We start from the raw sequence: 27,435 nt of genomic DNA on the forward strand, positions 1-27,435 counted from the left end.
GGATCGATGACTTCGTTTCGTCAGATAGATGGCTGACGCGCTTTAAAGATCGCCATGACCTGGTTTTCAAGAGCGTGTGTGCTGAAAAGGCGTCCGTTAACCAGGAAACATGCGCCACGTGGAAGGACGGAAAGCTGCATGAATATCTCGCCGAATACAGACCGGAAGACATCTTCAATGCAGATGAGACTGCACTCTTCTATCGGCTTCTACCAGAGAAGACCCTGACATTCAAGCATGACGACTGTGCTGGGGGCAAACGCAGCAAGGAGAGAGTGTCGGTGCTGAACGCGGCAAACATGACTGGCACGGAACGATGTCGGTTACTTGTGATCGGGAAAGCCGCGAAGCCGAGATGTTTTAAAGGCGTGAAGACGCTGCCTGTGGACTGTGAGGCGAACAAAAAAGCGTGGATGACGGCCGAAATCTTCAAGAGCTGGATAAGCAAATTGGACCGCAAGTTTGCTGCTTCGAACTGCAAGGTGTTCCTTGTCGATCACTGCAGTGCTCACGTGAATGTGCCAGCCTTGAGTGCAATACGCCTCGCATTTATTCCTGCAAACACAACGGCTGTTTTGCAGCCAATGGACCAAGGCATCATCAAGAATGTTAAAGTCCTGTACAGGCGGCACCTCCTCGAGCGCATGATTTTGTGTATGGATAGCTCCACAAAGTACGAGATGAGCCTGCTTAGTGCCATCCACATGTTGGTGCGAGCATGGGATCGTGTGAAGCAAGAAACAATCGCAAACTGCTTCAGGGCTTGCGGTTTTGTGGCAGCTTCTTCGGAGGATGCCTCTGAAATTTCAGCGGAGGAAGCGTCAACAAGCGAGCTTGACTGCACTGATTTTGGTGATGCTCTCGGGGACGTCAATTTTGAAGATTACGTCGCCGTAGACAAGGCGGTCGAAACGTGTGGTGCGCTGACGGATAGCGAAATTGTAGAGATTATTCGGCCCCAGGAAGCGACCCAGGAAAGCGACGATGACGTTGAAGGCGAGCCGCAACCTAAAAGGCTGCCGATGTAGCTGCGGGCCTTGCTCTTGCGGAGCGCTTCTTTGAAGGTAACGCGGAAGAAGCGTTCCGCCACATCTACAGCCTGCAGAACTTGCTTTCAGCAGCGCGATTCGGCAAGAAGAAACAAAGCAAGATGACCGACTATTTTTCTTGGAGAAAATACTCGATTTCGCCACAAATAAAGTGCTGTTTTTTGTGTTTTGTGCTTAATTAGAAGTTCGTTTAATTCGAAGTTTTTTGCGGTCCCCGTGAACTTCGTATTAACGGGAGTCGACTGTATAGAGAAAGAAAGAGACAGGTGAATGCAGGGGGAGGAGTGGTAGTGGCCGGTGGAGAAGCCACCCCGTCCCGAAATAAATTTCTGGCTATGCTACTGCACCGGAGACCTGCATGCAACACACAACATATTGGCCAAGGGATAAGTCTAAATGTTGGCCACCATCCGGTTCGGTATGGTTGCACAGTCCTTCAAGGAATACGGAATATCAAATATGAGGCGCTGCACAGAGGACGACACGTAATCCGTACTTAGTCTTAAAAAGCATTTCGAGATTGATAGTGATGGACATTAACTGTAAATAAACTTTCATACTGTGACGGTAAAACTACATGTTCTTTTGGTGATTGCCAGAATTTGAACCATGCTATACCTTTTTTTTTTTTGGTCTCATAAAATCTGTTGCACTTTATATTTGGGTGCACATTGCTTTGCACCCATAATAACTGGGTGTGCATTTGATTTTGAGCATGTTGGAATCGGGCAATTACTGCTATATAATGCAGTGGTGTGTTCAGACGCTTTTATTCTTCTTTTGATTCGACCCACAGAATAATTCAGTAAATTTTGTTAGTGCCATCAAGATTGAATAAATGGGAGTTGATTGTGTGTTCACCTTGTAATAAGGGGAGGTGCTGCACTATAAACACACGGACAACAGAAGTAGATTTGGACAGGACAGGACAGGTATGCTTATAGCACAGTACCCGCATTATTATAAGATGAACTTCCACCAACTAGCCCCTCTTGCCACTCTGCTGATCATGTGTGTAAGTAAATGCACAAAATTTACAAACCACTCTCCATGAGGCATTAAAACACAGGCTCTGACACTGTATCTAACTTTCCAGTCTTGTTGGCTCTTGGGTGCACCAGCACTGAACTACAAACTTCCAGTCAACTGCAACAGTACTGCCCACATAAGTTGTATGGTGTGCACATTTTACAATTAACCCATGGCCCTCAGTCCCCAGCAGCTGCGGAGCACCTGACCAAGGCTGCGGTGAGACCTCTAACGCAGCAGAGGATGCTAAGAATTTCTGGGTCTGGACAGGCCGCCAATGACAACTGACCCCGTCAACCGTTAACAGCCGAACTTTGTCTAGTGAGGCTAGCTTAGCAGGACTCTTTAGAAACTATCAGACATTGTTTGGGATATCATCAGCCTTAGTGAGATTGGAAGAACTGGTGAGGCTTACACATTGCTGAATAACGGCCATGTCCTCTGCTATAGATGTCTGCCAGATAAGAAGCAATACGGGGTGGGGTTCCTAATCCATACGGAAATAGTGGGTAACATTGACGAATTCTACAGCAATAATGAGAGGGTAGCAGCAGTCGTAGTAAAACTTAATAAGAGATATCGATTAAAGGCAGTACAAGCCTATGCTCTGTGGGGTTCTCCTCCCTTACTCTTGGGACAAAGGAACGACAGCACAGTAGTGCAAACAATCACAAGGGCATTTATTGCACCTTTCATAGATCAATGCCTGCTAGCCGAGTTGCTATCCACAAAACATGCCGATGGGCGCGCGACAAATCTAGAAGTCCGACTGACCGCGACCGGATAGCGAGCGAATATGTTCGCCCCATGCTGGATCCCAACGCCTGGTCGTTTGTGTGTATGGTCACGCAAACGGTGGCACGTCCGAAGGCGGCCACGCGAGACGGTCTCGAAGAAGCTTGGATTGGCGCACGCGCGGCACGGCACGCACGGTCCGCACTGCTTGCTGTCCCGAACCAAAGAGAGCAAGCGCCTTGTCTTTCGGCGCCCAAGTAACCCCCGCCTTTCGGCGGCGTTAGCAGCGCAGCACTCGCGCCATCTCTCGTACTGCACCTCAACCACTCCGACCGCTTTGGGCGCCAGGCCACGCCGCGAAGCCGGATTACAGGAGACGCGCTATGCGGGAAAAACATATCAGGGTACGCGCGAGAGTCCCACATCCCCACAGCTCCTACATCCAGTCACGATGATGAGGAAGTAGATCAGTTTTATGAGGATGTTGAATTAACAATGAGAAAAGTGCAAACTCGGTATACTGTAGTAATGGGCGACTTCAGTGTAAAAGTGGGAAAAAATCAGGCTAGTGAACAAGCAATTGGCAACTACAGCATCGATTCTAGGAATGCTAGAGGAGAGATGCTGGTAGAATTCACAGAAAGGAATAAGCTTCGAATAATGAACGCCTTTTTCAAGAAGCGTAGCAACAGAAAGTGGACCTGGAAGAGCCCTAATGGCAAAACAAGAAATGACATTGACGTCATACTTTCTGCTGATCCCAGCAAAGTGCAGGATGTAGATGTGTGATAGGTAGGGTAAAGTGCAGTGACCATAGGTTAGTGAGGGCTAGGATTCACCTCAATTTGAAGAGAGAAAGAGCAAAATTGGTCAAGAAGAAACAGGTCAACTTAGAGGCAGTAAGGGTAAAAGCAGACAAATTTAGGCTGGTACTTGCAAAGAAATATGCAGCCTTAGAACAAAGAGATGATGATGATGACATAGAGGTAATGAATGAAACCGTAACTAGGCTGGCTTCAGAGGCAGCAACTGAAGTGGTAGGCAAGGCACCAAGGCAACTAGTAGGCAAGTGCTGCCGAGTAACAAAGGACCTAATAAAGAAACGACCAAGAATGAAAGTGTCCTACTCAAGAGATAAAATAGAATCGCGAAACTGTCAAAACTGATCAACAAGGCGAAAATAAGTGATATTCAAAATTATAACATGAGAAAGACTGAAGAAGCGATAAAAATATGGATGCAGCCTGAAATCAGTGAGAAAGAAACTTGGCATAGGACAAACCAAGATGTATGCATTGAAAGATAACCAGGGTAATATCATCAGCACTCTCCAAGATATAGTAAAAGCAGCGGAAGAATTCTATACTGACCTGTACATTACCCAGAGGAGTCAGGATACCTCAATTAGAAACTAACGAATAGGATACAGGAACTCCTCCTATAACTAGCGATGAGGTCAGAAGGGCCTTGCAATACGTGAAATGAGGAAGGGCGGCAGGAGAAGATGGAATAACAGTTGATTTAATCAAAGATGGAGGAGACATAATGCTTGAAAAACTGGCGGCTCTTTACACGAAGTGTCTATTGACTGCAAGGGTTCCAGAAAACTGGAAGAATGCAATTATACTAATCCACAAAAAGGGAGACGTTAGAGAATTGAAAAATTATAGGCCCATTAGCTTACTCCCAGTATTATATAAAATATTCACCAAAATAATCTCCAATAGTATATGGGCAACGCTGGACTTTAGTCAACCAAGGGAACAAGTTGGCTTCAGGAAGTCAGTCTCTTCAATAGATCACATCCATGTCATCAATCGGGTTATCGAGAAATCCGCAGAGTACAATAAGCCTCTTTATACGGCTTTCATAGATTGCTAAAAGGCATTTGACTCAGTAGAGATACCAGCAGTCATAGAGGCATTAGGTAATCATGGAGTACAAAACACTTGGATAAATACCATGGAAAATATCTACAGAGGTTCTACACCTACCTCAACTCTACACAAGAAAAGTGGGAAGCTTCCTATAAAGAAAGGGGTCAGACAGGGAGATAATCTCTCCAATACTGTTCACTGCATGCTTAGAAGAAGTATTCAAGCTATTAAACTGGGATGGCTTAGGAGTACAGATCGACGGCAAATATTTCAGCAACCTTCGGTTTGCCGATGATATTGCTCTATTCAGCAACAATGTAGACAAGTTACAACAAATGTTGAGGACCTTAACAGAGAGAGTGTAAGAGTGGGGTTGAAGATTAATATGCAAAAGGCAAAGATAATGATGAATAACTAGGCAAAGGAACAAGAGTTCAGGATCGTCCATCAGCCTCTAGAGTCTGTGAAGCAGTGTGTTTACCTAAGTTAATTAACCATAGGGAACCCTGATCATGAGAAGAAAATTAATAGAAGAAAAAAATGGGTTGGATCGCATACGGCAGACATTGCCAACTCCTGACTGGAAGCTTACCATTATCATTGAAAAGGAAGGTGTATAGTCAGTGCATTTTACCGGTGCTAACATATGGGGCAGAGACTTGGAGACTGACATAGAAGCTTGAGAACAAGTTAAGGACCGTGCAAACAGTGATGGAATGAAGAATGCTAGGCATAACTTTGAGAGACGGAAAGAGAGCGGTTTGGATCGGAGAGCAAACGGGTTTAGCCATTATTCTAATTGACATTAAGAGAAAGAAATGGCGCTGGGCAGGTCATGTAATGCACAGGTTAGATAACCATTGGACCATTAGGGCTACAGAATGGGTACCAAGAGAAGGGAAATGCAGTAGAGGAAGGCAGAAGACTAGGTGGTGCGATGAAATTAGGAAATTTGCGGGTGCTAGTTAGAATTGGTTGGCGCAGGACAGGGGTAATAGGAGATTGCAGGGAGAGACCTTCGTCCTGCAGTGGACGTAAAAGATGATGATGATGAAGAAGAAGAAGAAGAAGAAGAAGTTAACTGCCACATATCCTTAAGCTTGCACATAGCTTGCTTATGCTTTGACACTGTATAGTATAAGGCACAATTCATTTCTTTGGTTTCTACAGTTAACCTCACTCTTCCTCTATGATAAGCGCAGCTGTCATATCCTCTTGTCATCGATTCGTAGTTGCTGCAGAGAGTGCACTGCAACCGCCTGAGATGTGCTCCCAGAACAACACTGGCTTTTCACTGCAGGTGGTGTGCCGAGAAAGTCGTGACGCACGCCCAGTGGCCCAAGGCACCCTGCCCAACTGCACACTACTCATTGTGCCACCCATTATGCTTCACAATGCGCTGCCGTACACCATAGAACTGCACCTCAAGGTGGGTACAGCAGTCCACAGCTGTTTTCATGCAGTGGCTGGTATAAAAGAGGTCATGTTGTTTTAGTGCAGCAACTATGACCAAATTTATTTACCATGTCTGTTGTTATCAAGACCAGGTGGCAAGGTCAGAGGATGCATGAAATTTAGGTGATATTTTTTTATTATTTATTTAGAACATAAGTTGGCCAAGCAGGTGGAGTTACTGGAGAATAAATTGCGTCTTTGTTCATATATTAAAGCACTGACAGGACAATTTTTGTTTTTGACTTATGTGCTTTAATGAGGGGATGTCTATGTGATAATCATGGAATGAAATCGTAAAAGCTCTGACATTATGAATTATTAAAGATAATATGAATAATTATGATCAATTCTGTCGCCACATTAAAGCAATCGCCAGAAAAGATAGCTAGCCGCTGCTGTGGTTGCGGCTGTCCAGACCCATGATCACGTGCACTCGCAAACAATGAAGGTGGGAGGCACTATTGCCAATTGGAAAATCCATGAGCTTGTTGCAGACATGTTACACTATGCTGTTGCCATCAGTACCTTAGTCATCGTCACTGTTAAGTGTGGCCAACGACATTGTGCAAGATGAAACTCCTTCCATGGGGAACGTAGTGTGCCATTTTCAGTTTGACCCCTGTAGAGCAGCAAGTTGGAAAATGACAGCTCTGCAAGCAGCAATGAAGATGTAAATGAAAACGTACACTCTGGTTTGACTGCTTTCCCTGGTGTCCATTCATTCTGACTGTTGTTGCAATCAATGTTGACCCACTGTTGTCAGAGCCTTGCATTAGAAACAAATCAACTTGATGGCTAATGCGGTGGCAGCAATGCTATTTCTCTGCTTCAGTGGACATTGCTGCATCCTGCGCCAATGCCTCGTCAGGACAGTGTGTTCAGCAGGGTGTCTACCAACCGGGAAAACCGGGAAAACCGGGAATTCTCAGGGATTTTGAGTAGTCTGGAAAAAAGCAGGGAAAACTCAGGGAATTAGTGCTTCTATCAGGGAAAATTGGCTGTAAATTTATTGAAAGCGAACCCAAAGTCACGGTAATGCTGGCCCGAGTAACAGAGAGGTAATGCTGGCCCGAGTCTTTGACGCCGCCTCATCGGCTGGAGGACTTGTCTGAGTACAGTCAGCGAGCGATTTTCCGGACGCTAGAAAATTCGGACGGCTTCGCGGCACCAGTACGTACCCCATAGGGTGTATAAGAACGCTGAAATTTCGGACGCAAGAACCCTTCGCCGAACCCAATTTTCCGGACTTTTTGCCGTGACCGCAGGTCCGAAACGGCATTGATAAAAGCCACAACTGCTGCCATTTTGATAACCTCGCCGCCTCGAACCGGCACACTTGCACGCAGATCAGCTGGCAGCCGTAGCAACCACCGCAGCAATGCTAGACCTAGCTTAAGCTTCTTGCCATTCTGTACCGTGTTTCTCATTGAAAGAATTCGCCGCTATCAGCAATGTCACCGACACCGCCTTTGTGGTCATCGCGACTGGCTTTGAAGTTCGGAAAGCACGCCGCGTTGCATAATGCTGGTTCCCGAAAGTCAGCTTCACCGCATTACAGGGGTGTTACGCTATGAAGCATAACAAGTGTGTGAAGGGGCAACTGCCACGGTACACAGTATGACATATATTCCTTAATTATACACGCGTACACCCGCCATCTTCTGTCACAGTACGAGTACCTATATGCCTAATTAGTGTACTGGCAGGCCTTCAGAACTTTTTCGGGCGTGCCTGTGGCATTTGAACCCTTAAGGGCTGTGAAAGACATGCATTCATTTTCTTTGACGTTTTGTCGGCCCCTAGGGAGTCCGAAAAATCGGACACTGACTGCACAATTGTCCAAGAGGATGCTTCAAATAGTCCGTGTGGCGAATGCGCAGCCTAAGGAAAACAAGAAGACAAAAGACCTAGGCATTGAGAAATGAACAGGGAAGGAAGCACGCTGCTGCTTTTTTGAGGGAGCTTGCACTCTAAAAGCAAAGTGTTAATAATAATAATATTTGGGGTTTTACGTGCCAAAACCACTTTCTGATTATGAGGCACGCCGTAGTGGAGGACTCCGGAAATTTTGACCACCTGGGGTTCTTTAACGTGCACCTAAATCTAAGCACACGGGTGTTTTCGCATTTCGCCCCCATCGAAATGCGGCCGCCGTGGCCGGGATTCGATCCCGCGACCTCGTGCTCAGCAGCCCAACACCATAGCCACTGAGCAACCACGGCGGGTTAAAAGCAAAGTGTTGGCGGACACGGAGATGCAGGTGTCCGTCACCCAAGTAAAAAAAAAACTCTTTAAAGCAGTGAAACGCAACACTGAGGCCTTGTGTGCGCGGGCTGAGTATGTCAGGACAGTTGAGGTTGACTTACCAGCTGTTGCGAGAGAATCTAACTTGTGATAAAGTTCGGGCTCCATACCAGTTAGCTTGCTATCAATCGATAGAAATAGCTCATGTTTGAAAATATTCTGTATGCATCTTTTTTTTTTATTCACATTTGAGAATGTTCGACTCAGTTTGCAATGGGTTTTACTATTTTCCTTCGAAGATATTTTATTCACTGTGCATTTTACTAACCCCTCCCTCTGCTTTCTTTTTGAATAAAATGAACACTACCCCTTACTATTCAAACTGGATTAAGGAATATTGCAAAGGGACTCAGGGAAAACCTGGAAAACTCGGGGAATTTAGAAATGCCAACTTGGTAGACACCCTGGTTCAGACTGCCAGTATGATTTCCCATGGCATCCATTCTACAATGCGTGCGGGCCGAACTTACCAATTACAACTATTTGGAACATATGGAACGGCCATGTGAGTGAGCAGTATGTAGGCTCCACCCAGATCTGGTGTCCCTTAACGTACATTTGGAAGACTTCCAATTCTCACCGAAGCACAAAGAGCCTCTCAGTTGGAAAGATTGTTATCAACAAAGGCTGGCAGAAAGATCCTGTGCAACCTAGGCATCGGTTATCACGAACACCACGGACCAAAATGCCCTGTCCCCGACCACGTACGACGGAACCTTGCCGAGGAACATGCACCCGGAATTCAACGAAGGCAGAAGACACACTAGAGCCAAGGCACTGACGGACCTGCATGCGGAAGACCCTGGCGCCAGATACGTGGATGCAGCCGAATATGCTGGCCGCAATGGCTTCGTGATTGCGGTGGTCGACTCTGGAGGCAATGTACGGGTGACCGCCAGCACATTGACCAAGCAAGTGGAGGAAGCAGAAGAAATAGCCATCGCCCTGGCCATCGTAGACCGAGAATGCCACACGATCCTCAGCGACTACAGACAGGCGGTGAGGAACTACGCCAAAGGAAGAATTGCCCCAACGGCAGCTAGCATCCTGCTCCTACAGGCAGACCACGACAAGAGGACTCGAATCAAGTGGTTCCCGGCGAACGCAGGTCAAGCGTCGAAGAGTGCCAATCGCAACAAAACTGCACACGCCCATGTGTGAGGACTAACCGACCACGCCCAAGGCAATGGCCGCCCGCTGTGGTTCAGCGCCAAAGACAGGATGACCAGCTATAATGAATTGACCAAGGCCTTTTGGCTGGCCCCCAGACTTCTCCCGCCGTCCTACAAAGGGCTGAGCAGGTCGCAGGCCGTACTGTTCAGGCAATTACAAACGAGAACGCTTCCAAGCCCGGCACTATTGCATAGGATGTACGCAGCATCACACCCCGATGACAAGTGCAGACCGTGCTGCAGGGAGTCGGCCACATTCGAGCACATGCTATGGGATTGCTCCAAACATCCAAGCGAAGCTAACTCAGGATGTATACCGCCGCAGCTCGAGAAAGCAACGTGGATCGATGACCAAGAAAAACAACTCCAGGCCTTCCAACAGGTCATTGAGGCACTGGCTAGGCAGGAGCCTGGCGAACCGGAAACGACGAGCAGGGATCCTCGCAGAGCACCCGCCAAGATGACGATGTAGGCCACGTCCGAAGTGCGCCTGCACGCTTTATGGCAGGCTCAATAAACGTTTTCCCAATCTAATCCAATCTGATTCTCATCAGGAAGTACAAAACAAACATCTTACTGCTAACTTCCTTTGTTTTCTGCAAACATTAAAGCATGTCACCGCGAGCTACCAACACTTCACAATGTTGCAGAAAACTTCATATCCTCAGGAAGTACAAAACAGACATACAGCTAGACTTGATATTATGAAGTCAGTAAAATTGGCACTAGTTCATTATAGGGAAATTTTGTTATACTATTGAAATTCAACTTGTTATGTAAATAAGTTATGGTTGTGCAAATATTCTAAGCTTTCTAATAACAAAACAAATGATACCATGTTCACTTTGACCATCGAATCGAATAGGACTATTCAGAAGCTTCAAACATTTTCGAAGTTTGAGAATTCCTGTCTGCATACATTTTTTTTAGAAATCAGAACAAAGCCAAGCAGCATGTACAGTGTTCAGCAATTAAAGATTGATACTCAGACTGCATAGGGTTGGCTTTTTGTGCCACTGGTAAATGCTGGGTGATCACTGAGGGGGCGAAATGCAGACACAGTCCATCACAAAAATACTTGCTTTTATTTAACACAAAAAACAATCAGATCAGTGTCCCCAGAACCCACCGCTGGCAGAAAAACGTTCCGCCAGATACATGCTCTGAGTGTCGTCGTCGTCATCATCATCATCATCACCATAATTTATTTCTTTTAAAAAGGACCCCTTTCAGGGTATTAGATAAAGGATGGGCAAAGGCATCAATAAACACTATGGTCATTATTATACAATGGCTAACTTATTTATACAACAGTTAACAAAACTTAGTATACATGCTAGATGATGGGCGAGAAAAAAATAAAAACAAAACAAGAAATAACGTACAAACTGCCAATATAAATGGCAGCACAACTGGCACTATAACAGAGCAGTAAAAAAAAAAAAGGTAGACATTAGAGTAACAGCGCAGTAGTGGTAGGTTAAGGGGGTTAAAAAACATGACAATAGGTGCCTGAGTTTATCTGAGTCACTTTCATTTACTATACTGTCGGGTAGCACATTCCGCAGTTCAATAGCAGTAGGTAAGAAAGATTTCTTGAAGGCATTAGAGGTACCATGCAGACGTAGACTGAGGTGGTTAAACAGACGGTCAGAAGTGCGGTTGGGTGGAAGCAGAATAGTGTTCCTGAGGTGTGGGAAATTATAATACAGTTTGTGGAAAACGGAAAGTTGTGAAATCTTCCTATGCAATGTCAGACCAAGGATGCTGAGTGATGATTTAATGCCACTTCTATACCAGTCATAGTTTGAAGCGATAAACCGTGCCACGCGATTGTGCACTGTTTCAAGCGAGTTGATAAAATAAGTCTAGTGAGGGTTCCAAATCTCGGAGGCATTCTCAAGTTTAGTCCGAATGACCGTTTCATAGGCGAGCTCGTGTACGTGAACAGGGCACAGAAAAATCGATCTTTTGAGAAGGCCAAATGATTTAGAACAGTCGTTTATAAGTTGCGTTATGTGTGCAGACCATGTAAGCTGATTAGTGATAGTAACGCTGAGATAACGGTAAGAGTCAACTTGAGCGAGGACTGTAGAATTAAGAGAGTACTGGTGGTTAAGGATTTCCCGCTTGCGAGTTACACACATGTACTTGCATGTGGTAAGGGAATACATCTACTTAGGGCAGGTAGTGACGGCGGATCCGGATCATGAGACGGAAATAATCAGAAGAATAAGAATGGGCTGGGGCGCGTTTGGCAGGCATTCTCAGATCATGATCAGCAGGTTGCCATTGTCCCTCAAGAGAAAAGTGTATAATAGCTGTGTCTTACCAGTACTCACCTACGGGGCAGAAACCTGGAGGCTTACGAAAAGGGTTCTACTTAAATTGAGGGCGACGCAACGAGCTATGGAAAGAAGAATGATGGGTGTAACGTTAAGGGATAAGAAAAGAGCAGATTGGGTGAAGGAACAAACGTGAGTTAATGACATCTTAGTTGAAATCAAGAAAAAGAAATGGGGGGCGTGGGCAGGACATGTAATGAGGAGGGAAGATAACCGATGGTCATTAAGGGTTATGGACTGGATTTCAAGGGAAGGGAAGCGTAGCAGAGGGCGGCAGAAAGTTAGGTGGGCGGATGAGATTAAGAAGCTTGTAGGGATGACATGGCCACAATTAGTACATGACCGCGGTTGTTGGAGAAGTATGGGAGAGGCCTTTGCCCTGCAATGGGCTTAACCAGGCTGATGATGATGATGATGACTTGCATTTGGAAACATTGAGGAACATGAGCCAAAGAGAGCACCAATTTACTATTTTGCTTAGGTCTTCCTGGAGTATTAGTTGGTCATTATGGGAGGATATGCGCCGATACAGGACCCACTCATCAACGAATAACCGGATTGATGAAAGAATGCTGTTAGGGAGGTCATTTATAAAAATGAGAAACAGAAGAGGCCTAAGCACCAAGCCCTGTGGTACACCTGACAAGACTGGACTAGTTGACAACTTGAGGTTATCGATGACAATGTGTTGTGAGTAGTTTGTGAGAAAACATTCAATCCAGGACTGTACAAGAAGGTCAAGATTAAGGCTAGCAAGTTTCGCGTTAAGACAACGATAGGCAACACAATCAAATGCCTTTGCAAAGTCAAGATAGATAACATCGGTTTGAAAACAGGAGTCAAGGTGGAGGTAAAGGTCTGTGGTCCACTCAAACAGTTGTGTTTCACATGAGTGGCCTCGTCTAAATTCATGTTGATTGGGAAAGAGAAACGAGTGCTTGTCTAAATGAGATGCAGTGCTGGAGTACAATATATGCTCTAGAAGTTTACAAGGTGTGCATGTTAAAGAAATAGGCCGGTAATTACGTGGACTGGAACAGCTATCGGATTTATGTATAGGTACAACACTGCTAATTTTCCAATCATTTGGAATAGTGGAAGAGGCAATAGATTGAGTGAAAATCAATTGCAAGAAGTTGCTAGATTGGGCTTTGGTGCCCCTGAAGGCTTTAGCCATTATGCCGTCTGGGCCTGGTGCACTGAAACTTTAAGGTCATTGATTAAATAGGAGATTCCCTGAGTAGTTATATTAATAGCTGGCATACTGTTTGTCTTCTATGATGAGCCTGTCAAAATGAATTTTAAATTGGGAGCCCGTTTGTATATCAAATGAATATAACTTTTTCTGGGCTGAGCGCATGCACGTAGAGAAATTCTCATGAGGCGCAAAATTTTTGAATATCCTGCAAGTTTATAAGCTGCTTGAAGGATGGCAGCTTTATCTTTAAAATGCACAAATTTGACAATGATCGGACGATTTTTGTTTTTTGGAAGCGGCATAGTCTGTGTGCACACTCTAAATCAGCCGCTGCATTGGAAATGGTAAGCTTCTCCGATATGGATGTGGTTATCTGCGTTTCTGATTGCGCCCATCTTTCGTTGTTTGCATCGGGAATTCCCAAGAACAGCAGGTTAGAACGCATCTGTCGATTTTCCACGTCAAATTTTTCCACCAGCACTTTTAATTGGCAACCCAGATTAGCAACGCAGTCGCTTTTGCCATAAGAAGGCTGGGAGTGCACTGATTGAAATTGAAGTTCAGTGTTTGACGGAAGCCCGTCTGGTCGGGATGAAACATGGTTAAAAGGTAAACAAAAACCCGGGGCACTTCGCCAACCAAATAAAGATTTAAAAGAAAAGAATACGTTTCGGCTCCCACACGGGAGCCTTGTTCACAGGTAAAATAAACAAAGGTGCTCGAGCAGCTCGCTTAAGTAGTCTTGAACACGTGACACAGGCAGCGCGCGTACACTGACGGCAGATTGCCATCACTCCTGTTCAAAGTGTGTGGCATAGTCTGAATCATGAGGGACTCAAGATAAAGCCAACGAGATAGCCCTTTTTCCCTGGCAAGGACACGTGCCTTTCCCCAGTCGATTGCGTGGCCGCTTGAACTGGCATGCTCAGCCAAAGCACTGGATTTCACATTTTCTTTTTATGTGAAGCATATTAACGTAGGTTTCGGGCCTTCGCGCGACGCCCGGCGGTGGCCACGATTGACCCTGAAGTGGGGTCACGTGACATGACGTCACATGATGACGTCGCACAGGCTGCAGATGGGGCCTCATATCGCGCCGTCGGTCGCCTCCCGGCGGTGGCCACCATTGACCTTCAAGTAGGTCACGTGACATGACGTCACGTGATGACGTCACACCGGCTGCAGATGGGGCCTCATATCGCGCCGTCGGTTGCCTCCCGGCGGTGCCCACCATTGACCCTGAAGTGAGATCACATGATGTGACGTCACGTGATGACGTCACACCGGCTGCAGATGGGGCCTCATATCGCGACGTCGGACGTCGCCCGGCGGAGGCCTCCACGCTTCGGTTCGCGCCGTCGCGCACGACGCGGCGGCGGCGCCACCATCGCTGCATCACGTGATATGTGATGTCACGCCAGGGATGAAGCGGCGCGCGCCCGCCGTCGCGTCAGTCTCTGTGCCCGCAACCGCGCCAGCGTCTTTGCGCCGGGCGTGTATGCGGTCAAGATGCCTCCAAACGCTAAGGATATGCTAAGGTTAAGCCCAGTGGATGCGAAGCATCCACTGGGCTTAACCTTGATAAGCCTTCAATTTTCTTTTTTGACACCATAATTGTGCTGTTTAAGACGCCTTTCAAAGTCGCCAGTTCCGCCATTGTACACGTAGTCGCAATCCGCGCATGGGACAACGTACACAACACCTGAGAATTTCTCTTTCGTGTGATTTTACCCCTTGTCGGACAATGTGCCACTCACATATGCAATTCCTACGACTTGATGGACAAAGTCCGTGACGTCGTACTGGATAAAAACGACATCTTGGTCTCTTTTGACGTGAAATCGCTTTTTACTAGTGTGCCAACGGAACTGGCCGTGGATGTATGCAGTACCGCTCTGGAGTCGGATGCAACTCTACTCGAGAGATCGCCCATTGATGCACCGGACCTGGCTCGGCTGTTACAGTTCTGTTTATCAAACACATACTTTACGTTCCAAAAGTGTTTCTACAAACAGGTCCACGGAATGGCTATGGGAGCTTCTATATCGGTAACCGCCGCTAACTTGACAATGGAAGCACTTGAAAGTCGAGCACTCTCTACGCGTTCAGCCCTGCTCCGAAGGCATTCTTTCTCTACGTGGACGACTGTTTTTGCATCATTCACAAAGAAGCAGTTCAGTCGTTCACTTCGCACCTAAACAGCATGGAAGCAGCGATCCAGTTCACGGTAGAAGAGGAAGTCGACGGCAAGCTTCTGTTCTTTGATATGCTGATTGAAACAAAGGGGCCTACTTTGTCGTTCGCAGTTTTCAGAAAGCCAACTCACACAGGACACTACTTGCATTTCGGCTCCTTGCAACCTGTTTCTCACAAAAGGGCAGTGGTTTCGACGCTTCTACGACGCGCGGAGAAAATATGCACGAGACAAGAAGACTACGCAGCCGACGTAAGCGCAGGGTGTCTACCAACCGGGAAAACCGGGAATTCTCAGGGAATTTGAACAGTCTGGAAAAACTCAGGGAATTTGTGCTTCTGTCAGGGAAAATTAGCTGTAACTTTATTGAAAGGGAACGAAAGTCGTGTTAATGCTGGCTCGAGTAACAGAGGAATCGCAATGAATCGTCATTGACGCCGTGTCATCGGCACGATGTATTGCCAGAGTAGTTAACGGCCGATTTTCCAGACGCTTTTTCGGACGTGCCCGATAATTTATACGGCTTTGCGGCACCACGACGTACTCCATATAGTAAATGTATATTGCCCTGACTGCAAGTCTGAAATGGCATTAATCAAAGCCGCCACCGCCGCCATTTTGATTATCTCGCCGCCTCGAACTGGCACTATCGCATGCAGATCCGCCGGCAGCCGTAGCCACCACCACGGCAACGTTAGACCTAGCTGCTTCTACGTTCGCTGTTAAGCTTCTTGCCGTGCGGTGCCGTGTTTTTCATTGAAAGAATTCGCCGCTGTCAGTAATGGCACCAACACCACGTTTGTAATCTTCGCCATTGGCTTCGAAGCTCGCAGAGCGCACACAGCGCGTTTCGTAATGCCATTCTCCGAAAGTTAGCTTCGCCTCATTACAGCAGTGTGAGGCGGTGAAGCTTAACAAGCGTCGGAAGGGGCAATTGTCACGGGACACAGTATGTATTCCATAAAGGGAAGCTGAAGAGTCTGTCGAATTCAATAAGACGCTCATATACGGATGCGGGAACCTTATAAACCATGGAAGTAAAATTTTGGGGGGATTTGTCTCTTAGGAGCGACGCAATCGTCGGTTAAAATTGCGCTTTAGCTCCGCCCCCCGTCGAGCGCCACGCGCTGCTGCTGACGCTGACGATGCGAGCGGAGACCGGAAACCGCGGCGTAGTGACGTCAACACTAGTGTTCCGCTCCTTCGCAGTGTCCGCGACCGTGCCTGACCGGGCTTATTTCTGTGTGCGTGCCGTCCTAATCTGCTTCGCTCGACCCTACATTCCTTTGTTTGTGCGTATATAGGAGTGGTAGTTGACGTGCGGAGCATCAATTGAACTTGTAGGCCGATCATGCTGGCATTCTGTGCAGCCTACGCTTGCACGAACACCAGCGGCCGTGACAATGTTTCGATGTTCCATTAGTTCCTGCAAGACAAGAAGCTTTCAGCTAAGTTGGAGGCTGCTGTGAAGCGAAACAACTTCAAGCGCTCAAGAACAACAGTGTTGTGCTCTAACCACTTCCGTGACGATTACTACTGGAGTTTGTCAATAATGCGGGCTTTGGCTTCTGCTTAAAAAAAAATAATATAGCACGCTGAACGGAAGGTGCATGTTTATCTCCCACTCTTGACGCAGGTTTCATCGCCAAGCAACGCAAATTTTCTATTCGCACGTGTGTCGTGAAACAGCCTGCATGCACCTACCGTAATGCAGTGCAAGGGTAAAGTTTACATGTGTTGGAAAGCCTGCTCACGCCAGGACGCTGCGCTCTGTTGCGTACTCCAGGGTAGCGTACCGTACTGCTGCCGAGAAGTAGTGGTGCCTGCCTATCGAAGCTCGACCGATATTACTTATTGGGTAGCGTGGCGTTGTCGGCGGGCTGCAGGCCTCCGGTAGACCATGGCGACCGAGCAAGGGCGAGACGGTTTGCTAGTGGGAAACTTGCACAGTTTATTCAAAGGTAGTTGAAAGAAAATAAGAAAAGCATGAAGTATCAAGTACATTTCGGAGCCCCTTAAATAGGCTCTCTACAAGTGTGGGCGGGATCTTGCTTCCGTCGATGTCACGTGACAGGCACAGAGAGAGGGCCCCTCCTCCTGCATTACCGAGCACGGGAAGAAGAAGTCAACCCTCACTTCGACGAATCCTGGTAGAAGGCGCTTTGTGCGCAAGCTGACTGACGTTGGCCCTCGCCGGAGAAGTCAGCCCTCTTTTCGACGAATCCTGGGAGAAGGCCCTTTGTGCGCAAGCTGACTGGCGTTGACCCTCGCAGGAGAAGTCAATCCTCTTTTCGACGAATCCTGGGAGAAGGTCGGGCAAAATTCCTGTCGCCATGTGGTGTCAGATGCCAACCCTAACAGCTCCCCCTTCTCTCGCACACATAGAGAAACCGACCATCTCACGTAGCTGACGGAATTCGCCGATTACGAGTAGCGTGCGGATGGCGCGCTGATGAAGGTTCTATACTACACGTGCTACAACAGCCGGTAAACTTTTCCCGCGTTTAAACCGTCTGTGTAGATTGCCGACAGCTTTGGGGCAGCGCACAAATGCCGAAGATCACACCACCGCTTACGTTCTACGAGGAGGCATGTAGGAACATAACACTACAGTTGTTTGCCCGAAAACGTAGTCACTGGAACGGTGAATGCAGCTTAGCAAAAAACATACTCGCCAAAGAACATTTCCAACAAAAGGAGATGCTAACACTTCGCCTTCGTTCGCGTGGAAAGCAGTGCTTGCACCAGCATGTTTTGCTTCTTGGGGAGGCCGGCTCTTCGCACTCGGTTCGTACATGTAGGGAATAAAGTATAAACCCCTTACAAGTGATCTTGCACGCGACAGCGACAGCGCGACAAGCGAGGCAATGTCTGTCGTGTTCACTCGTCGCCGGCAAGCCGAACTCCACGTGAGCGACGGCTTTGAGCGACGACTTCCCGGTATGAGGGCAGTAATATACGCGGCGAAACTAGCTTGACGCATGCATTATCAACTTAAGTTGATGTATTTTACTGAAGAAGGAGCATAAAATATTTCTGAAGGTCTTGCACTAGGTTCTTATTTTTGCACGTGTAAAATTCAATAGTTTGCACGTTCGGTGCGACAAACAGTAGTATTTGAGTTATGTACATCCAGTTTCGGCTTCGACAAAACGGGCAAAGCGACGGCCCGTTTTGTTGCTCGAAGCCGTCGCCCGTCACCGTTGCGTGCAAAATCGCTCTCGTGGAGTTTGGACTTAATGCCGAACTCCTCAGAGAAACGCCAGCTCTCGAAATTTTCTATGACCGTCTCAGCAAAACACCACCAAACTACCTTGAACCGTGCTTCATGTGTAGCGGCAGCAGTCGGTCCATACGAACACCATTGTTGACGTCACGAGGCGTCCGACCAATCACAGGCGAAAACGAGGCGCGCGAGCTGGGCGTGTCTGCTGCTGCACTTTTCGTCAAAATAAAATATGTTTGCGCTTTCTTTCGCTCAATTTCGATGCAATATTCGAATTAAGAGAGTTGAAAACCACGACGTACTGCTCTTCACTCATTTTTTCTGGAAAAGCTTTCAGCTTCCCTTTAAATATACGCGCGTGCACCCCCATCTCCTGTCACAGTACGAGCACTGATATGCCTAATAAGTGTACTGGCAGGCCTTAAGAACTTTTGCGGGCGTGCCTGTGCCAATTTTAGCCCTTATAGGCAGTTAGAGACATGCATTCATTTTTTTCGCACTGCCCGATTTTTCGGATGTTTTTGCGGCCACTAGGGAGTCCGAAAAATCGGACGTTGACTGTACAACTGACCAAGAGGATGCTTCAAATGATCCATGGGGTGAACGTGTGGCAGAAGGAGGATGAGAACAGGAAGGACCGACGTCCTGAGGAATTAACGGGAAATGAAGCGTGCCACCACCTCTTTGAAGGAGCTTGAGCTCAAAAAAAAGCGTTGGCTGATGCCGGGATCCAGGTGTCTCTCATTCAAACCAAAATAAGCTATTTAAAGCAGTGAAACCCAACACTGAGATGTTTTGTACGGGCTGAGAGTATGTCATTGTCAGGACAGTTGAGATTGACTTCCCAGCTGCTGAGAGAGAATCTTAGTTGTGACAAAGTTCAGGCCTCATACCGATGAGCTTGCTATCAGTTGATAGAAATAGCTCATATTCAAAAAAATATTTACTTATGTATGCATCTCCTTACATTCGTATTTGAAAATGTTTGACCCAATTTGCAATGGGTTTTATCATTTTTTTGACTGTGCATTTTACTAACACCTTCCTTCTGTTTTCTTTTTAAATAAAATAGATATTACTCCTTAATATTCAAACTGGATTAAGTTATTTTTTGTTTCAACATGCTTACTAGAGAGTGACAGCATCGGGCAACATGGTGTCAGCCTGTCTTGATATAAAACAAAGTTCTGGCTCATTCAGGGAATTTAGCAAAAGTGCTCAGGGAAAACCTGGAAAACTCAAGGAATTTGGATATGTCAGCTTGGTAGACACCCTGAAGTGTGGTATGGCGGGAACTATCAGCCTGTGGTTACCCGTGCTCTTTCTTGAATTCTGTCGAACGACAAATGGCACATCCGCAGTTACCCTATGCTGCCTCTAGTCAAAAGCGCGCCGGAATACCATATATCCTGTCCACAAGTGAAGTTCTAAGCCGTATTCTGCATTCATACAATGTTCAAGTGGCACACATTCCAAACCAGAAACTACGGCAATCACTCGTCAATGTTAAGGACAAATTACCAAAAGAGAAATTCCCAGGTGTTGTGTACGTTGTCCCATGCACGGATTGCGACTACGTGTACATTGGCGAAACTGGTGACTTTGAAAGGCGTCTTAAACAGCACAATTATGACGTCAAAAAAGAAAATGTGAAATCCAGTGCTTTGGCTGAGCATGCCAGTTCAAGCGGCCACGCAATCGACTGGGGGAAGGCACGTGTCCTTGTCAGGGAAAAAGGCCTATCTAGACGCCTTTATCTTGAGTCCCTCATGATTCAGACTATGCCACACACTTTGAACAGGAGTGATGGCAATCTGCCGTCAGTGTACGCGCGCTGCCTGCGTCACGTGTTCAAGACTACTTAAGCGAACTGCTCGAGCACCTTTGTTTATTTTACCTGTGAACAAGGCTCCCGTGTGGGAGCCAAAACGTCTTCTTTTCTTTTAAATCTTTATTTGGTCGGCGAAGTGCCCCGGGTTTTTCTTTACCTTTTAACAATGATTGAAATTCATCAACTATTTTTTTCTAAGATGTCAACTCAAGCAGAAAATGCACTGATCGCAGCTTCATTGTTAGTTCGGGAAGTACGGATTAGTGCGAGTTCATTTGGCGTGGTGCTTTGGAAATAGATTCAAGCGATGAAATAGTGTCGGTGACAGGGCAGGGATTCAATTCTACATCACCAGGCAGTATGAGTAGAAGAGATACAATGTGAAAAGTAACGTAACAGGAGCAAAACAGCTTGCACAATGGATTGCGGCAAGTGTCAGTGAACTCAAGGGGTGGGGGGGGACAACACCGCAAATAAAAAACGGTCATTAGGACAGAAGCAACTTGCACCGAGAGGAAGCCTCACTTCTATATCGAATAACGACAGGATCTGCTAATACACCGGCCTGGTTATTTAAAACGGAGCGAATCAATTCTCCGAACTGCACGGCATGCAATGAGACAGGAGACATTGAGCACTTTTTGTGGTCCTGCCAGCAATTCCAAAATGAAAGAGACACTCTCCTGAAGAATCTGCAAAACAAGGACGTTCCGCATGCGCGCCTGCAACACCTTATATTTCCCGAGGGTTCAGTTATAGCCCGCAAAGAAACCTCACGTCTCCTCATCGAATTTTTAAGAGAGACTGGTTTGATGGACATATGGTGAAACCCTTCAGCGGTATTGTGCGAGACACTCGGGCGGAGCAATTGCCGGCCTTGATCTCCAGGCTAAACCTGCCTGTTGCTACAATTCACCACCACCACCACCACCACCACAACTTGCATTTGCAAAGTAACTAACCTGCAGAAAGAACGGCAGTTGCATGACCTTGTTCCATATGGTGGCATGCCCCGACTGGCCGAGAAACAGTTCCGGGCTAAGTAGCAGCTGGGGCGGGGCGGCCACACTGATAGTGCAGCTAGGCTGCTAGGCGGGAAGTGCGTTTGTGCCCAGGAATGGAGGCAAATTGGTAAGTTGATGATCCGCTTCGAGTTGGACAGGCAGGTATTTATTTATTTATTTATTTATTTATTTATTTATTTATTTATTGTCATACTCTCAAGGCCCGGAGGCATTACAGAGAGGAGTGGTGATTATTACAAACATATTCGTTAACAATATTCTTGAAGTTTGTGGCGTCAGAAATGGCAGTGATGGAGGCAGGGAGGCGGTTCCAGTCATTCGTCGTTCTTGGTATAAAGGAATCAAAATAAACGTTGGTGCGACAAGTTGGAACTTCAACCTTGAAACGATGATCCGTGCGTGACGATATGTATGATGGCGGGGAGATTAGTTCATCCTTAAGTGTTTCGTTAGAGTAATAAATCTTGTGAAAAAGGCATAGGCGAAAGTATTTACGACGTAACTCTAGGTTAGGCAAGTCAAGGGTTAGTTTCATTGATGAGACACTTGCATGACGAGAATAATTCGAAAGAATAAAACGAGCAGCTCGGTTTTGAATGGATTCGATGGTGTTTTTTAGCTTTAGAGTAGAAGGGTCGAAAATGGAGCATGCATATTCAAGTTTAGGCCTCACTAAGGATTTGTACAGAAATAACTTGACAGCTGCAGTTGCCGATGAAAAATTACGCCGTAAAAACCCAAGCATGCGATTAGCGTTACTGTAAATGTAATTTATATGAATGTTCCATGTAAGATTGTGCGTAATGTAGATACCAAGATATTTGTATGATGATACATTTTCTATAGGTATGTTGTTAATATTGTACGTAGGAAAGGTGGTATTTCTTACAACACGGGACACACGCATCGCCTTACATTTATTAGAATTGAGCTTCATTTGGGATCTAGCACACCATGATGTTACTATGCCAATGTCTGATTGAAGAGTATCGTAGTTGCCAGAGTTAGAAATGACACGATAGAGAACACAGTCATCTGCGAATAACCTAATTGATGATTTAATTTGGTCTGGGAGGTCATTAATATAAATTAAAAATAATAATGGTCCTAGAACCGAGCCTTGCGGTACACCGGAGGTTACTCGACCAGTGGAAGAGAAGTATTCGTTAGCATAAACAAATTGGGAACGGTTACACAAAAAACACCTGATCCAAGCAAGCACGTTAGGATCAATGTTGAGGTTACTTAATTTAGTTAAAAGTAATTCATGTGAAACAGTATCGAATGCTTTGGCGAAGTCTAAAGAAATGCAGTCAATAATAACGTTAGCATCCATCGCCTGGAATAAATCATTAGTGAATGACAAAAGCTGTGTTTCGCAGGAATAGTGTTTTCTAAATCCATGTTGGTAGGGGGTGAAAAATAAGTTGGACTCGAGAAATGAAACCAGGTGTGAGTAAATTATGTGCTCCATTAATTTGCAGGGAACGCTGGTTAGGGATATATGTCTGTAATTAAGTGGGGAGTACCGACTGCCAGACTTATGTACGGGAATCACCATCCCTGCCTTCCAATCATTTGGAAGGATGGTGGTTTGAAGTGACTGAGCAAAGATTTCGCTCAGAATTATAGATGAATAAGTAATAGTTCCCTTAAGAAATTTCGTGTTGATACCATCTACTCCACTGCATGCAGAAACTTTTGAGGTCTGTATCAACTTTACAACGCCATCAAGGTCAATGGTAATAGGGAGCATTGGAAAATAATGCACATGAGAAAAAACAGCGCTTGCGCACAGCACAGAATCTGAAAATACCGAGATGAACGCGTCATTCAATACTTCACAATAGACACTCCGATCGACAGGTTCGTTGTTAAGATCACACAGTTCAATGGCACTAGAATTTTTAGCGTTGACCACACTCCAAAATTTCTGTGGGTTGTCTTTCAAAAAAGAAGGCAACGTTTGCTCATAAAATGTTGTTTTGGACTCTGCTACAGTATTCTTGTAGTCGCTCAGTGCTATTGTGTAATCATTCCAGCGATCATGATTGCCAGTTAATTTTGCTCGTCGGAAAAGCCTTTTCTTTTTGTTCAGTAAACGTTTAAGACGCGAGTTGAACCAGGGTGCGCGAGAATTAGAATAAATACGTTTTTGCGGGATGTACCGGTTAATTAAGGAGTTGACTTTTTCTTTGAATGTTGACCAGTTTTCTTCAACCGATCGAGTGTGGAAACTTGGAATGTAGTCAGTGATGAATGTTTCTAGTTCGTTATTAATTGCGGCAAAATCAGCATTTTTGTAATCACGTATAACTTTCGACGAGGTAACAGATGGGATGGTTAACTGCAAATTACACTGGATTATACAATGGTCGCTAATACCCGGTAGGTAAGTTAGGGGCGAAACAAATTCCGGGGATGTAGTAAGGATTAAATCTAGGATATTAGCCGAGTGTGCGGAACATTGAGTAGGCTTCAGAACAAGCTGGTGCAGGTTAAAATCGAGGCAACGGCTGATGAATTCGGAATATTCAGAACAGCACTCTTGGGTTGAAGGGGGATCAGTATGCCAGTTAATGCCAGGAAAGTTAAAGTCCCCAAGGAGTATTAGTGGCGTTAGTAGTATTAATTAGTAGTATTAGTAGTATTCCGGTTGAGATAGCAGGTGTCAGTGAAGCATCCAGGCTACCTTGCTATGCTCAAAGCAGTCGGGCAAAGGGGCAACGGCTCACTGAAGGGTGGCCTGCAGAAAGAATGGCAGTTGTATGACCTTGTTCTGTATGGTGGCGTGCCCCCTCGCATTTCATTCGCTGGGCACTGCACATCAAAAAGCATCACATTATGTGCTACAGTAATAATGTTACACGTAATTCTTTTTCTTTTTTTGGCCGTGAGACTTGACATGACGGGTGCACTTCTCATATTTGCCCTGCTTACACCATTCTCATGCACCTTTGTTGACTGAGTATACATAAATGCATGAATGTAAACAATATTGCTAGCGATGGTTTTCTGAAGTTTTACAGAAAACATTTACTATAAGTGGTGTCTAAAAACGGAAGTCTGTGTCGTGTTTTCAGCTCCTGCAATCGTTTCCAAAAGCATAGCCTTTCAGATCTGCATCTGTTTATTGAAAGGGCGCCACCACTAGGGTGTGGATTTGGACACCACCTATTACATTTTTAAGCACACTAAATGTAATTAATAAAGGGAAAATGAGACATCCACCCAAAACGTAGCTAAATGCTACAAAGGAAACCCATATGAATTTCTCGAAAGAAAGGCATCGCAGTTGAAGAAAAATTCCCCTTGGTCTGGGACTCGAACCCAGGACCACCGCCTTTCCGGGGCATCCACTCTATCGCCGGAGCTAACCAGGCAACTAGCAGATGGCAGGGCGAAGTCGAATTTATCAACAACTCAAAGCAAAGGCAAGAGTTCAACATAATAGTTCTGCGGAAACCCACAACGTAGAGAAAAGTAATTAATCAAGGGAAAATGAGACATCCACCCAGACATAGCTAATTGCTACAAATTGCTCTTGCCTTTGGTTCGCGCTGTTGATAAATTCGACTTCGCCCTGCCATCTGCTAGCCACCTGATTAGCTCAGATGGTAGAGCGGCTGCCCTGGAGAGGCAGTGGTCTCGGGTTCGAGTCCCCGACCAGGACGAATTTTTCTTCAACTGCGATGCTTTTCTTTCGAAGAACCCGTATGGGTTTCCTTTGTAGCAATGAGCTATGTTTGGGTGGATGTCTGAATTTCCCTTTATTAATTACTTCTCTCCACCTTGCAGGTTTCCGCATAACTATTACATCGAACTCTTGCCTTTGCTTTGAGTTGTTGATAAATTCAACTTCGCCTTGCCATCTGTTAGCCGCCTGGTTAGCTCAGATGGTAGAGCGGCTGCCCCGGAAAGGCGGTGGTCCCGAATTCGAGTCCCAGACTAGGACGAATTTTTCTTCAACTGCGATGCTTTTCTTTCGAGGAGCCCGTTTGGGTGGATGTTTCATTTTTCTTTATTAATTACTTGAATCTCTCCACTTCGCAGGTTTCTGCAGAACTATTACTTCGAACAGTAAATGTAGTGTAACTGTAGCATGACTACACTACATTTACATTATATTCATTTATATTATATCTCGCCCAACAATGATGGTTGTGCAGTACCTGGCCACTGGCTTGCACTCGTACTCCAGCATTGAGGAGCCAGGCTTTTTGTCTTTGATGCAGCACACCGCAGTACTCGAGTTGAAAGTCCCATCAAGGACAATGTTTTCTTTGAGAGTGAGGCCAGAACTTTACGCCAAGGGAAAAGAACGGATTAAAAATGAACTTTGCATTCACTTCAAATATGAAACCCGATGCTACTTGCTGATGGCTCATGGGTAGGCATCGAGGCACAGGGTTAGCTGTGTCACATTGACATGTTAGCTGCTACAAATTATCATATTGAATGCCGGCATATGCCTGAGAGCCATTTATCTGATAACTTGAAGTGCATCCCTTTGAACATGGCAAAAGAATGAGGACTCTGTCAAGAGGTTCTAGTTTTCATTGTCACTGACAATGCCAGAAACTTCCTGGTTGCAGCATCACGAACGGGATGGTCTAGTTCACACGCTTCGCACATAGCTTACGATTGGGCATCCAGTGTGCAAAAGGCAAGGTTTAACGCTAGAACGTTATCTAGTGCGGCGAGTCTAGCAGTGCTATTGGAGGAATTAGAGGGCAGTAAATGGGATATAATAGGGCTCAGTGAGGTTAGGAGGCCAAAAGAAGCATATACAGTGCTAAAAAGCGGGCACGGCCTGTAGAGGTCGCCACCTGTGTATACAAGGTGGCGCTACAATCTGATATGACCTAGTATTTATCGCCCATACGGCTTCGGTCATACGGCTTCCGTCACGAGACCAGCAGCCCGAGGTACCCCCAGAGCAACGGAGAGGCAGAGCGCATGGTACGCACAGTGAAAGACTTGCTCTTCAAAGGTCCTGATCCCTACCTTGCCTTACTGTCGTACCGTGACACGCCCGGTCCCAACGGCATTTCCCCGGCTCAAGCCCTCATGGGAAGGAAATTACAAATTCATCTCCCGAAATTGCCGGAACAACTAATGCCGTCGTATATGCTCAATCTGTCTCTCTCCTTCCAAAATGGAGCGATTTGCAGCGGCACCTTGTTTTTGTCTGGCCATCCTTTCATGCAATACTTCATGACCGCAGACTCCATCTTGGGCTCCATCTTAGACCACCTAGAGTCGCAGGACGCCATAAGGAAGGTAGCGACCCCAACTGAGTGGTGCTTCGGGCTTGTAGTTGTGCCCAAATCATCAGGCGGCTACAGAATCTGCGTCGATCTGACGAAGCTGAACGAAATCATGGAAAGGGAGCTCTTCATCTTGCTAATGGTAGAACAGATCCTCGACCAGTTGGGTGGAGCGTGAGTATTCTCCAAGTTGGATGCGCGGTCTAGTTTCCATCAGGTGAAGCTTAGCGCCAACAGCCAGGAACTCACTACATTTATAACGCCGTTCGGCCGGCGCTGTTACAAGAGACTCCCTTTTGGTATAGCCACGGCACCAGAGTATTTCCAGCAGTTAATGTCGAGGGTTCTTGAGCGCTTGCCTGGAGTCGTGAACCTGGTTGATGACATTCTAATCTTCGGGAAAGATCGTCAACAGCACGACAAGTGTCTGGCTGCAGTCCTAGCTCGCCTTGAGGAGAAGGGTGTCACCCTTAACGAAATCTGCGTTTCGGGTCAGTTCGGTCAAGTTCCTTGGAGTAGTGATTGGGGCGGACGGGATCTCGCCAGACACCGGACAAGGTGAAGGCTGTCAGAGATCTGCCGCCACCAACCGACATCAGCGGAGTACGACGATTGCTGGGAATGACCAATCACGTCGCACGGTTCATACCTCACTTGTCCGACATTATGGAGCCCATTCGTTCCCTCCTAAACAAGAACAGCGCCTGGACTTGGGGTCCCAGTCA

General features: G+C 46.3%; 1 protein-coding gene across 3 annotated transcripts in view; it reads left to right on the forward strand.

The window, feature by feature from the left end:
- Positions 1-27,435, forward strand: part of LOC142586048 (intermembrane lipid transfer protein VPS13A-like) — a 935,034-nt gene that overhangs the window by 520,061 nt on the left and 387,538 nt on the right. For all 3 annotated transcript variants that reach the window (XM_075697293.1, XM_075697294.1, XM_075697295.1), the window contains one exon: positions 5,991-6,119. In XM_075697293.1, the coding sequence (XP_075553408.1) occupies positions 5,991-6,119 (129 nt within the window). The remainder of the gene's footprint in view (positions 1-5,990; positions 6,120-27,435) is intronic.

This window comes from Dermacentor variabilis, chromosome 6 (genome assembly GCF_050947875.1).
Source record: "Dermacentor variabilis isolate Ectoservices chromosome 6, ASM5094787v1, whole genome shotgun sequence".
NCBI classification, from domain to species: domain Eukaryota; kingdom Metazoa; phylum Arthropoda; class Arachnida; order Ixodida; family Ixodidae; genus Dermacentor; species Dermacentor variabilis.